This window comes from Stenella coeruleoalba (genome assembly GCF_951394435.1).
Source record: "Stenella coeruleoalba genome assembly, chromosome: 11".
In the NCBI taxonomy this organism is placed as follows: Eukaryota; Metazoa; Chordata; class Mammalia; order Artiodactyla; family Delphinidae; genus Stenella; species Stenella coeruleoalba.
This window is the reverse complement of record NC_137157.1, coordinates 46,691,289-46,704,667: the sequence shown is the minus strand read 5'-3', so window position 1 is coordinate 46,704,667 and position 13,379 is coordinate 46,691,289. Positions and strand designations below refer to the sequence as shown.

At 38.5% G+C, this 13,379-nt stretch overlaps 2 protein-coding genes across 25 annotated transcripts in view; one reads left to right on the top strand and one right to left on the bottom strand.

The window, feature by feature from the left end:
* LOC307194899 (uncharacterized protein) overlaps window positions 1-2,166 on the bottom strand; it is a gene marked incomplete at its 5' end in the record, with an annotated part of 247,522 nt that extends 245,356 nt beyond the window's left edge. For 18 of the 23 annotated variants that reach the window (XM_079938311.1, XM_079938325.1, XM_079938304.1 and 15 more), the window contains 2 exons: window positions 1,553-1,623; window positions 1,919-2,166. In XM_079938311.1, coding sequence (XP_079794437.1) covers window positions 1,553-1,623; window positions 1,919-2,166 — 319 coding nt within the window. The remainder of the gene's footprint in view (window positions 1-1,552; window positions 1,624-1,918) is intronic. The other 5 variants (XM_079938317.1, XM_079938314.1, XM_079938318.1 and 2 more) reach the window with 2 other exon arrangements.
* The window catches only part of CNOT2 (CCR4-NOT transcription complex subunit 2), a 110,936-nt gene continuing 99,625 nt past the window's right edge, over window positions 2,069-13,379 (top strand). The window contains exon 1 of one of the 2 annotated variants that reach the window (XM_079938288.1): window positions 2,069-2,197. Coding sequence is in view for 1 of the 2 variants with exons in the window: in XM_079938287.1 (XP_079794413.1) it covers window positions 2,193-2,197 (5 nt within the window). In the remaining variant the exon portion in view is untranslated. The remainder of the gene's footprint in view (window positions 2,198-13,379) is intronic. The other variant, XM_079938287.1, reaches the window with a different exon arrangement.

Below are 13,379 nucleotides of genomic sequence, written 5' to 3'. Positions count from 1 at the left end.
GCATTCTCAAGAAAACAATAGTATCAGTGTATTTTTCCCCCAACACTGCTATGCTACACATTTACCATGAAAATGTTGGCTGCTCTATCTTTTCCAGTAAAATACCCAAGGGAACAAAACCCTCAAATTAGACCTGTCTCCTTTTGGAAGTGATTTCTCCAATTTTACCAAAGTTTATAGTATTTAAAACTTGTGGGACTTCTCTGGCAGTCCAGCAGTTAAGACTCCACACTCCCAATGCAAGGGGCACAGGTTCAATCCCTGGTCAGGGAACTAGATCCCACATGCCATGTGGTGTGGCCAAAAAATAAAAAAATAAAATTCACAGAATTGGGTGTTGAGAGACCCGAGGCACCATTAAAAACAAACAAACAAACACCCCCCAAAAATCTGTGCTCTGAGTAAACATGGGGATAAAAATAAGGGTCATCTTTTGGCTTTAACAAAGTCCTATGCTCTATATAAGTCAAACTAATAGATTAGAATGGTAATACTTGATGCTACTATATACATAGACGCATACCCCACTTTTATCATTTCATCTTACAATTCCAAATATTAATAAACTTTCAAGTTATTAATAGATTAAAATGCTCAATAATACACAGATATATGTATTAATATACCTATATGTATAACATATACTTAGAGGTATAGTCAACATTTTAACACACCATCTTACATAGTAGAAGAGAAAGCTGAAGAGGCAGGAAGGAACTGTTGGGGGAAGGGGAAGAAAAAGGGAAGGAAGAACACAGTGTTGCTGCTCCTTGAATTTTCCTTAAGTAAAAAAACACAATGAAGCAGAATGTTTAATGAAATGAATAACCAGGCAAAACATTTTCTACTGGCTACATCAGCTAATTTATCAAAATACTTTGTATTCTGTAAACGCAACAAAGTCACCTATTATTTTATAGTATGCTTATTTTTCTTGCTATTTATGACTGACAGATGCCTCTTGCCCTTCAGTGATAAATTTTAAATTGAATCACAGTAAATTTTTGGAAGGAAAGGATGATTTTATAAAAGAAACAAAACAAGGGAAGTAGAAATTTTACTTACTCCAAATGAATTGTACTTTACAGTAGTGAATTCTATTACTCAAGTAGAAAGGAATGAACAATGAACTACACAATTCCTAAACACGCATGCAGAGGCTCTTTTTAGGTCCAAAAATGTCAAGTAAAAAGGGAAGTGTTGATCAATACACGAAGGAATAGACAGAGATTTATTATTTCAAAGAAAATAAAATTTCACTTTGACAATTATTTTCTGGGAAGCAGAGACTTCACTCTCCTTAAGTTTCCCCCAAAGCCACCGTAATTTCAAACGGTCTTGGTGACAGCGCAGGCAGTCACTCCAGCTTACGTGGGGACTGGGGAGTGGGAGCGAGGAAAGTGCTATCAATCTAACTCAGCAAAGCTCACCCAACAGTATTTTAAAAACCTGCTCCCCAATATGCTCCCTCCCGACAAGTTAAAAAACAACAACAAAAAAGGAAGGGGGGTGAGTAGAAAATACCAAGGGTTTTTGGCTGACGGGAACTCACTTTTCAAGAGGTGATGGTGATGTGCTGCCAGTCTCTGGAAGTGCGTGAACAAGCACCGGAGGTTTCGGGGGCTGAGGGAAGAAAAGCGGATAGTGCTCAGATCAGTTTCAGGTGGCTGGAGCGAGGTGGGGCCGGGACGAGGCGGACGTGGAGGGGGGCGGGGTGTCCGACACGAACACAAACACAAACACATTTCGCGTCCCCAGGGAGGGCGGACCGACGCCACCTCATCATTCCCCGCCCCTGGAGCCCGCGGTCCTCCTCGGACCTAGGGCCCGTGGTCCTTGCGAAGCAGCCCAGCCCCAGGGGAGCCGTAGGAGCCGCAGAGGCCCTGCTCGCTGTAACGACTGCGGAGAAGCTACGAACCTCCCCGCGAGTCGGTGAGAGACACGGTGGAGGCCGCGGGGAGGAAGGTGAGGGAGTGAAGCGCTCCTCCCCAACCCGTCTCGAACGCGCGGGAAGCGGTCTACCCACCCCCAACTCTGTCCCGTAGGCAATCGCCGCTCCCACCTTCCGCCGCCGCCTCGAGGGAAGTCGGAACGACGGGGGTCACGGCGGGGGTCAGAGGGTAAAGGTCTTGCTCCCAGCAGCCTCCGCGGTGGATACGTCGCCATCTTGGATCCGCGGGACAAGAAAATTCATGCGGTGAGTTTTTGGCAAATTTTCGGAAGTCTGGCAGTGGGGCGCGCGGCGGGGGCGGCGGATTCGGGGCCCCCGCAAGGCGGGGGAATGCCTCGGGGCCGGGCCGGTCGCGCCCGGGGTCCGCGGGCAGCGTCCCGGCCCGCCGCTTCCCGTTGCTTTTGTCTCGGCTCCAATCGAGAGAGGGAGAACGGAGCGGGCGGGGGGGGGGTGGTGGCGGTGGAGGGAGGGAGGGGGTGTGTATGGGGAGGGTGGTGGACGGGACGTAAAGCGTCGCTGTAGTCGGGTCGCTGCAGCGGCAGTTCTGGATCCTAGGCCGGGTCCCTTCAGCTGGCGCTGGGGTTTCCCCCAGACTTCTCTCCCCCGGGCTCCCTCCAGCGCGGAGGAGCCTCCGCCGCGCTGCTTCCTGGGGAAGAAGAGAAGGCGGCAGCGGCGGTGGCCAAGGACCCCGGGCCCGCTTTAGACGGCGCTGCCGCCTTCCTGGCAGCTGCCGCGGTCTCTGGCTCTTCACATTCTCTCAATACACGCACATCATCTGCAACTTATGTGTGTTTCTGTGTATGTACACGTAAATGGTGGGGGACACTGGACTGGCTAACGGGCCTCAGGAGCTGCCAGGCCCTTGGGTTCAGAAGGCTATGGGTGGTGGAAGAGAAAGAGTGCAACTGGGATGCTTCCTCTGCTTCCGTACCCGGAGGGTGAAGCTTCCGTGGTCTGGTAGAGACTTAGTCCGGAGAATCCTGGGGCGGCGGAGGAACCCGAGGCGCCTCTGTCTGTGAAGTTGCTAGCCCTAGGTTTCTACTTCCGCCGGGGCCTCTCCACCTTTTGCTGTCTTGGGTCTAACTTAAAAGTTTCGCGGAACAAGTGACTGGGGTTGAAAGAGGCGCTCCTAGTTCTTAGTTTAGGCTCTGTGGTCCGTCTAGGAGAGACAGCCTCTAACTCTTGGTAACTATGGGCCTTGGCGAATACGAGCTTTTTCCTTTTATGAGAACATTTCCAAGGTCTTAGAATTTGCGTTTATTCCAGGCACTGTGGGTATATTACAACTACAAAAGTCTTACATACGGGTACCAACCTCTTGGAAGGAACCTAAACATCAGCTTCCTTCGAATCCTAAGAGATGCCTTCACTTTTCAACATCCAGAAGACCGAATGCAACACATTTTGCTTCAAAACTCTTGGTCAAAGAATCCTACTCCTTTCTTAATCTTCTGGACGGTTTCTAATAATTAAATACAGTGATATCAACCCTTAGACTCTTGGCGAAATGGTAGGAAGTACCTAGTTAGAATCTGTTCACGAGGGAGGCCATGCTTGAATTTAGAGTTCAAAGTTGAACAGATTTTCTGTCATGCTTGATTTTAGGAATTTCTAGACCTCTAGAATCATAAGTACAGCGTTATTTGCCTCTTAAAACAACATAAGTGGAAGTAATAAAGTAGGGGGGCGGGGCTTAGAAATTTGAAAATATCTCTTTACATACCGGGTTTATGTTGTTGTTTGGGAATACTTGGTATATTTGACGAGTTATTTCCCAAACGCCAGTGAAGACATCTCTTTTGCAATTTTGGAAGATAACTTTATCCCAGATTTAAAGGGTTGCTTAAGAATCACAGTGGACTGAAATGGCTAAATGGCTACATTCAGGTGGTTTGATGTGTACATTCAGATCTCTTTTCATTGAAATACTTCTTAATGGACCAAGATCTTTAGTTAACTTTGTATGTTGAACTCCGCTTCAGTTTGTAGTTCTCGTGTAATATTAAATCTAAAGGAAAAATACAAAGTGCGTGTAAAAAAAAAGACAAAACTTCTCCACTTCTTTTTTGACTTTGTAAGATCCTCATTTAATTTTAAAAAGGTTCTTTACTCTCATTTTTTTTCCTGAGGGCTTGAGTTGCAGTGACTTCTGTGATTACTTTGTATTGTATTTTAGATAGGAATTGAGAAACTTTCACATTTTTTGGCATTCTAATTAATGTAAGCATCATTTGTTGGCAGAACCCTTTTATTCTAAGTATACTGTATAGCGATATCTGTAGCCTAATCTGATACTCTTGGGGAATTAGAATTGCCTGTACATTTAACCAAGCAAGAAATACAACCTTTTAAAGATTTTTAGTTTCTACAATACTTTAGTTTTAAAGTAAATTTATATGGCAGAAAAATGAGGACAAAATGCATGAGTGATTTATATTCCCTTCCATTTCGAAGTACTACTTGATCTTGGAAGATAAACCTCAGAATGATATTCCTCCCCAAGAGAACTAGTTACCTGTGTTTTTACTTAATAACCTTGAATATTTAATTTACTTTTTGATTTTTCATAGGTACTTCACAGTTAGTTATAATCTGAAAATTCTCTTTGTTCAAAAGTAAATACTTAGATTTATGAGTAGATTTCATTAGAAGTGCTTCTAACCCAGTTGTTTTGGTTCTTATCTCTTCAGCAGATACTGGTATTAAAAGTATTTGTATTTTGAAAGACCTTTACAGAATTTTTTGCAACCCGTGGGAAGTTAGAGTTTTACCCTTTTTACTCACAAATATGCTTCATAAGATTTTCTAATAATACAGAAAAATAAAGAAAAGGTATGCTTCACACCTAAATATGAAATAATGACTAGACATTATTAGATTGGTAAAAATAAGGTAACTATTGTTTGCTCTTTAAAAAGCAGTGTTAAACAGTATTTTTTAATTGTCAACATTTTTAACTGTAGGAGGTTCATTTGTGATGATTACATATTTAAAGGCAAACTTTCCATGTGCTTGCTTAATAGGCATTTGAGGACAATTTATGCAAACAGTGATACAATCTTCAGAAAAGATACTACTAAATAAGATTTTGTTACCTAGACTTCTAGTGGATTTCGTAGCACAAAGAAGCAAAAGAAACCAAGGTACCAGGTAGGGCAGTTTTAGAGGCAGAGTTAATCTGAGTTGCACTGTAATGTTTGAATAGAATTACATGCAATATTGGTATCACAATATTGATATCAAAGGATCTAGTGCTGTGACAGGAATCATTCCGGTTGATGATACATGTGATTGTTCTTCCTTACTATGGATGATTTCTACCCATAATACTTAGAGGAGTTGAATTTCATTGTGACTTTTACTAGGTATTTTTGGAAAGATCTATACTAAAATTGGTGTCTGTTGTAGAACGTCTACCTTCGAAAACAAATAGAATGAACACTAGGGTTTTAAGGTTTTAAAATTATTTTGTAATTTTTAACTTGGTTTTGTGCGTTGAACTTTTCCTTCTTCAACTTAAATACTATATATATATATATTTTTTTTTCTCGTTGCTTTAGTTTTTCTGTTTGACATCCTTTTTTAAACGCTTAAAACTCCTCTCATGACAAGTCATGCTGATATGGCTTGTTTATTTATTTACTTTGTCTATACTATTAGAAATGACTTGGAAAAAAGAATTCCTAATATTTTTTTCTGACATCTTGTTCTCTGAAATACAGATGATAATCTCTTGGTATTATCACTTGGGGATATGCTACATTATGCATTAATAAAATGGTTTACAATGTTTATTTTTTGGTAAGGCCACATAGCTTATATAATCATGAAATGCAAAATGAATTACCTAAGAGGAAAAAAACAATTTTCCTTTTCTGGACACACTTTAATATTTTGTATATGTTTACACCAGGGACCTAAGTCTATTTAGATATAGCTAGATATTTTGGACATATCTGCCACTTACCCTGAAAGTTTTCCCTTTTTTTGCTTTCATGCATATGTTTTTATGTGGGGCTTGGAGGGGATGGTGGTGGTATTTTTAGTATCACTTCTCTGTTGTTTGACAAATTTCTTATCGTTCAGAACTACTCTGGTGTCACTTTCTTAAAGAAACCTTTCCTGATTTCCCAAATCCTTCTGTTGTACTGCTTTTATTCTTCAAATTTCTATTATTGAATGTATCACATGGTATTGTAATTTACTGTCCATCCCCACCATCCACCTTAACCTCCACTGGATTGTAAGCACCTGAGAGGTAGGGCTTTGTCATTTATATTTACATTTCTGGTACCTTCTAAGTGCATAATACATAGTAGGTTATCAATAAATATGCAATAAACTGAACTGGTGCCAAATTGTCATTTGACAGTGCAGTCACGTGTTGTTTCCCAATCCACGGGTGGGAAACAACAGATTGGAAAAGGGTATGGGAAGAAGGGCATCCTGCATTCCTTTACTTCCTTGAATCATTTCTTACAGTTCTGCTTCTTAATTACCTATGGGAAACTAGATAACCAGCTTCTTAGAAAAATGTGTGTGGAGTGAGTACAGGACTGAGGAAAGGTTGTAAGTAACAAAGTGTTTCTGGCAGTGTTAAGGTCTGTATTTCTTGCTGTATTTTGTATGGCTAAGGTCATTGGTTGAAGGAGATACTTTGTGTTTACCCCATAATACATTTACAGTTGTTTAACGTGAGCTTCTATTAGATTTGGGCTTTTTGACGTTAGATTCTATGTCCTCCTCCTTGGCCCCCACCTTTTTACTCCCAGTGCCTGACCTAGTGCCTAGTACAAAGTAGGAGTTCTCTAGGTTTTGAATACCATTCTCCTTATGAAAACTGGATGAGATGATTTAATGTATTTTTATTGGCTGTCCAAATTTCCAAAAGCTCTAATAACTGACTTTTTAAAAAAGCAAGTGTGAAGGCAAATTCCAACTGAAATTGGTAGCCTACTCATGGTCTATCTGTGTTAACCTGATTTTCTGTTTTGATGCAGAAATATTAGTATATTTGATGGCAAGTGCTGTCTAGGCCACCCTGGAAGGTGTTAGGTCATATGTAATATATATGCTATCTTAACTTTCTAAAATCTGACAAATTCCAATTCTGAGAAATACGTCGCCTTTAAGGGCTTGAATAAGAGATTGTGCACCAGTTTTGTGTCCCTTTTTTGAACTATAGAAATCAAAACAGTAAATGACTTACAGAATTGCATTTAGTGGAGATGCTAACATTTTTTTAATGAATTTATTTATGGCTGCGTTGGGTCTTGCTGCTCTATTTGCAGCGGTGGTGGGGGGGGCTACTCTTCGTTGCAGTGCTCCAGCTTCTCTTTGTTCTCTTTGCCTTTGCTTCTCTTTGTTGTGGAGCATGGGCTCTAGGTGTGTGGGCTTCAGTAGTTGTGGCTCGCGGGCTGTAGAGCGCAGGCTCAGTAGCTGTGGCACAAGGGCTTAGTTGCTCCGTGGCATGTGGGATCTTCCTGGACCAGGGATCAAACCCGTGTTCACTGCATTGGCAGGCGGATTCTTAACCACTGAGCCACCAGGGAAGTCCCAAGATGCTAAACATTTGACTTAAGATCTTAGAAATGTCTCATTTGCCTACGTATTTTTCATTGACTTTTTTTTCCTTTTTTTTCATTGACTTTAATAACTAAAAGCTACTGAAGATACAGAGAGTATATTATTTTAAAAGAGAGTTTGTTCTAGTACTGGGAACATCAGTTTTTTCTCTGCTTTTAGTGAATTGAAAGGTCTCTCCTTATGTGAAAGTAGATGAGAATGCACGCACAGTACATATTTACTTTGCCAAGGAATGATAAAATAAGCAAGAGGGAGTTTTGTGTTCTGGCACTTTAGGTAACAATGAGTACACTTGGATTTTTTCAAACTTATTGATGTACCATTTTTCTATTTATATATTTGGATGTTGAAACATTACTCCATCTTGTATCAGCATCTGGACAAAATGTAATGACAGATTATGTAATACAATGTGTTTCCGAGAGGAACATTTGGTTTTGTGTCGTATCTGGCAGGAATGTGTTTTTGTGTTACTTTTTACATTGTAAATTACGATGCTTATTTTTATTTTTTTGCGGTACGCGGACCTCTCACTGTTACAGCCTCTCCCAAACCCGCGTCCCCTACATCGGCAGGCGGACTCTCAACCACTGCGCCACCAGAGAAGCCCTGTGGTTGTCATTTTGATGTTAAGTTTTAAAATAAGGTTAAGTTTTAACATTAACATAAAGATAGAACAATCAAACTGTTTTGATTAGTATGAAAATTAGTAAATGGGAATTTTGAAGGCCATTTTATCCTTGGATTGGACTCAGCATCTAGTGTCTTTCTCACTTAATTTAATGCTACTCTATAGGGAAAATCCTGATTTATCAAATTAAGTAGATGTAAGTAGAAGGTTTGTTTTTTGTTTTTAATTGATCATTCTGAAGATTCAGGATCATTTAATTAAATATGGAAATTTGAAAGAGAAGTATTAGGAAATTTGTGTTTCAAGTTTGACTTTCTGGGAGAATGCAACAGCTGCTCACATATTTTAAAATGATAAACATATTCATCAAGAAACACCAAAACATTTAGTAATAATCCTGTGTTATAGTGAGAGTAAGTAATAATATTATATTACAGGTACTACATTTTACACATTTACTTATTGCACAATTATACTTTGAGGTAATGTGCTAACTTTGTCTTGATTTAATAGTGCATGGAATAGTGCTTTAGGGGTGTCGTTTTTATAATTTTATGTGAGTGAGCATGTCTGGCCTTAGATTAGAAAAAATTCAGAGCTATAGAAACTTTCTAATCTATGCACACTTAAGAGAAATTGTACATATATTCATAGACATGTCAGGCCAAACTTTGAGGTCTGTAGCAAAACTATTTAACCTGATGGAAGAGATAGCAGTCTCCAAATTTTAAATTTGATACATGATGCACTTTTGTGTTACGTATCTAAAATAGATATGTATGTATAAAACAATTATATATAGTCCAGTGCTTCAGGGAATTTGACCTCTGACTGCTATTAAGATGTTTCAGAGCATAGTTTGAAAGTGAAGACTTTTTCTTCTCTCTGCAGATGGAAAGTTCATAGAACTTGCTTGTTTTTGAGTAGACACTTTCAACTAAATCCTTTAATTTGAGTGTTTATTTTCTTCTAGACATTGCTGTAAGTGCTGGGTATATATGATGGTGAACAAGACAAGTTTCCGCCTTCATGGAGCTAATGTGTTAGAGGGGGAGACGGATAATAAACAAGTAAACAATTTCAGAAGGTGGCAACTGTGATGAAGAAAAGGGGGATACGGGTACAGTAATTGGTTAGGGATGGAAGGAGGAGACTATTTAAGGAAGATGATGAGGGCAAGACCTCTCTGGAGGTGGCTTTTGAGCAGAAACTGAGAAAGGAGAAAGCCATGCAAAAATCTGGGTCAATGTGTTTCCAGGCAGAAAGAATAGAAGACCCTGAGATGGAGTCAAGTTTTTCATGTTTGATGAAAACAGGAATTTCATCAGTAGTTACTTAGTGCTTTCTGCATAAATAGGGGTAAACGCTAAAGGGAAAAAGAAAAAGATGATTAAGATGTAAATCTTTGTCTTTCAACTGCTGAAAATGTTGTGATGGACCCAGTAATAGGTTATAGGGAGGAAGAATTTTCATTTAAGAGGCCATGATGTTTTCTGGATCAGGTGTGGGGGGGTATCTTTGTATTAGTGGAAATTATAAAGGAGAGTAAACTTAAAACTTTCTTTGTGTTTGCATAGAATTATCAAAACCTCTAAAAGATTTTGTTTTTGCAATATTTTAGATAGATTTTTCTAAGAAATTAATCAGTAATGATTTTCATGTTTACTTAGACTTCCTTGTACAGTTCAATAAATATTACTAGGTGCCATACACTGTTAGAGATGCAGTGAATACTTGAAGTTCACTTTTTGTGGTGCATGTTATGGGTACATGCTAGAGTAGAACAACCTTGTTTGAGGGAGTTAAAGAGTTGGTTTCTGGTCAGTGATGTTTGAACTGGGTTCTGAAGGGTGATTTGGAGTTCACTTAGGTAGGGGAGGATGCGCAATCAGCATTGCAAATACAAAAAGTCTGGAAGACTAGGCTGGATTTAGAGAATGGCACAGTAATCTATCGTTCTTGATGCAGTTCTGCTTCCTCATGAGAAGTTGACTGAGGGAATGAATTTGCCATAGTGTGAGAGACTTTTTTTTACATGATGAGGAATAATTAACCAATTTCTTTTTGACAATGCAAGTGAAAATCAGATTTGTGCTTCAGGAGGAAATTTTAGATTCCACAGACGATTTATAATTAAATTTACAAGCTTGATGCTTTAGTGTATTTCTAAAGTTTTTGAAGGATTTTTTTTCTCTCTGTTAGAGAAATTATAGAGTTATTCTGTATTCATATTGGCAGGATTTTTAATTATTAAGAACTTTGAAAGTCTGTAGTTTATCTTCCGGAGAACTTGTTATACATATAAACCGATGTCCATAATGAAAAGTTTTATATTAATGGATGGAATTTGTTATGTAAGTTTTAGGGCAGGCAGAGTTTGAATGTTGTTATTTGACATTATTTGCAGGCATGAGATTTAACATTACTTCAGTAAATTAGAGTAATACCAAAAAAATCTAAATTAGCAATATAATCATTCATAGGAGCTTATGCCTATAATATATTGGTAGCAGTGCATATTTTACAATGCTGAGGTGTGTGTGTTCTTCAAAATACTGTACATAACAGCTGTGCATTTATTTTAGGTTGCTAGCATTATTTATTCTGACATTGAAAAAAAAAGAGCCCAAATGAATGTTTTTAAATAAAAAGAATTGATTCCCTAAGAATGCAGTTTGAGCAAATTACTACTTTGATAGTATGCATTATATACCACTTTTTTATAGCAAACGTTAATGATTCTACGTGATGACTTGGAGCTGCCCAAGTTGCCTAATTGTTTAGTTCATTTTTGACTGAATAAAATGGAGCTCATTATAACTATTTCCTATTAAAGGGAGTTATATTTTGCTGGAATTTTACATGATTTTGTTAAAGTCTCTGGTACTAACCAGCCTGAGTTGGAATCACCAATTATGCTTTTAATTACCTGTGTAACTTAATCCTCTCTAAACTTCAGTTTTCTCACTCGAAAAATGTGGATAGGTAACTGTTTACCTCATAAGGTTGATATTAGGAATAAAGCCTCTTGTGGGTGTTTTTGTTTGTTTTTTGCTTTTGTTTTTGGAGTGGGACTTGCCACTTAAATATGAGCTTCTGAGGCAAATGAGAATTATCCACAATTTGTTTCATAGAGTACACCATGCTTTTTTTTGTATCAAATTTATAATGTAAACAAGAAGAGTGCAATTTTGTTCTTACAGTCTAGACATGTTTTTCCTACGAGGAATTTTGTTTAGATGGTGTTGTGTTAAGTATTATGTGTAATATTCTGGGTAGCATAGATACATTTTTTTTTAACATTTTTATTTCAGGAAGGAGCTTTTTTTTTTTTTAAGTGTTTTCAGCCATTCTCTAATGTGGTTTAATTAATTTATTTATTTTTGCTGTGTTGGGTCTTCATTTCTGTGCGAGGGCTTTTTCCAGCTGTGGCAAGCGGGGGCCACTCTTCATCGCGGTGCGCGGGCCTCTTACTATCGCGGCCTGTCTTGTTGCGGAGCGCAGGCTCAGCAGTTGTGGCTCACGGGCCCAGTTGCCCTGCGGCATGTGAGATCCTCCCAGACCAGGGCTCAAACCCATGTCCCCTGCATTAGCAGGCAGATTCTCAACAACTGCGCCACCAGGGAAGTCCAGCATAGATACATTTTAGCATTGCTCTATCTGAAGCATTTGGCATGGTGCATGGCACCTAATAGGCATTTAATAATTCCTTTGTTAAATGGGATAAATCTAATGGGAGAGCATTGACTTAGGACTCGGACTGTGTCTACCACTTACAGCCTGAGTTAGGTTATCTATAGCAAGTTACTTCTCTATGCCTTAGTTTCCATTTCCTTAAAATTAATAAAATATCTTCTCTTAGGCTTATTTAGAGGATCAATTACAGTGCAAAACACCTGACAATAGGTTCTTAGCAATGTTGGTTCCTCTTTTCCTTTATACAGAGTAAATATTTCAGAATTCTGGAGGAAGTTCAGAGGAAATATTTAATATAGCACCTATAATTTACTTTTTGGAAGTTGCGAAAGGTCACTTATTTACTTTTGAGCGTGTGCTCTTCTTTAATGGAGGCATAATATATTATTTTGGAAGACTACCACACTTGGATTCAGAAGATGGGTGCTAGTCTGGGCTCCATGAATTTATTAGCTATGTGTCTGGGCAGATTAGTATTGGAAAACCTCAGCTTTTTAGTCATTTATACCTCCTAATGTTGCTGATGAGAACTGAGGTATTGAAAGCAAAAATGTTTGGCTAACTGTAAAGCATGTGAAATTACGGTAATGAGTCCTGATTATTAGTGGTTGTAATGAAACTAGTAGTTTCTTAAGTTGTGTGGTTCATTTATTCATTCACTCATTCAATTTACCTTGTGGTACTGCTGCATTCATATGGTTTGCCCTTCATTTTTATTTAATTAAATATTTGGGTATTGGAGTGGGGAGCGTGGAAGAGTGCGGGAAAAAATGATTCTGCTATGTCTCAGGGTAGGCAGTTAATACTTGCATATTTTTTTGCATGATGAGGTCCTGATACTTTCTGTGTAAGTGTATATAACAGGAGGTCTACCTTGTCTTCATTCCCTCTTCATTAAGGGTGAAAGATTTTGAATATTCTGGTTTATTCCTTGTTTCTGTAACCTGTGTTCTTTCTCCTTATTATTGTTAGCCAGACATATTTTTGTGAACATCATGCATGCCTTTTTTCCCTACAAATAAAATTCATTTGTAATTTATAATTAGAGCATTGAGAAGTCAGTGCAGTAGTTTGAAACTGTTGTATATTCTTTGCATTATTTAATGTGTATGAATAATTTTAAAGATCTTTTGGGTCTGAGCCTTTTGAAGCACTAAAATAAATACCATATAAGGAAAGTAGAATAGTACTAAGTAGCTGCAGTAGCAAAGTAAGGAAAGTGAATCACAGAGTAATGAATTTGGAAAATGATTGTGTATTGAAGGGAAAGGCATTGCTTTTCATGTCACCCTTCTAAAAATCTAGTTAGTGATGGTATGTGCTTGTGAGTTCTGCTGATTGTGATTAATCTCGTACTGTTATTTTAAAAAGTTGCTTTCAAGTAAAATATGTTTTCCTTCTAAAAACATATAGTAAAACTCTAGAAACTGGAAACTTGCCACCCCCAATTCTCAGGTTGCTCCTCCATTTTTCATATATCTAAGGCAAATAATTTTAAATGGAGCAAAGACAACT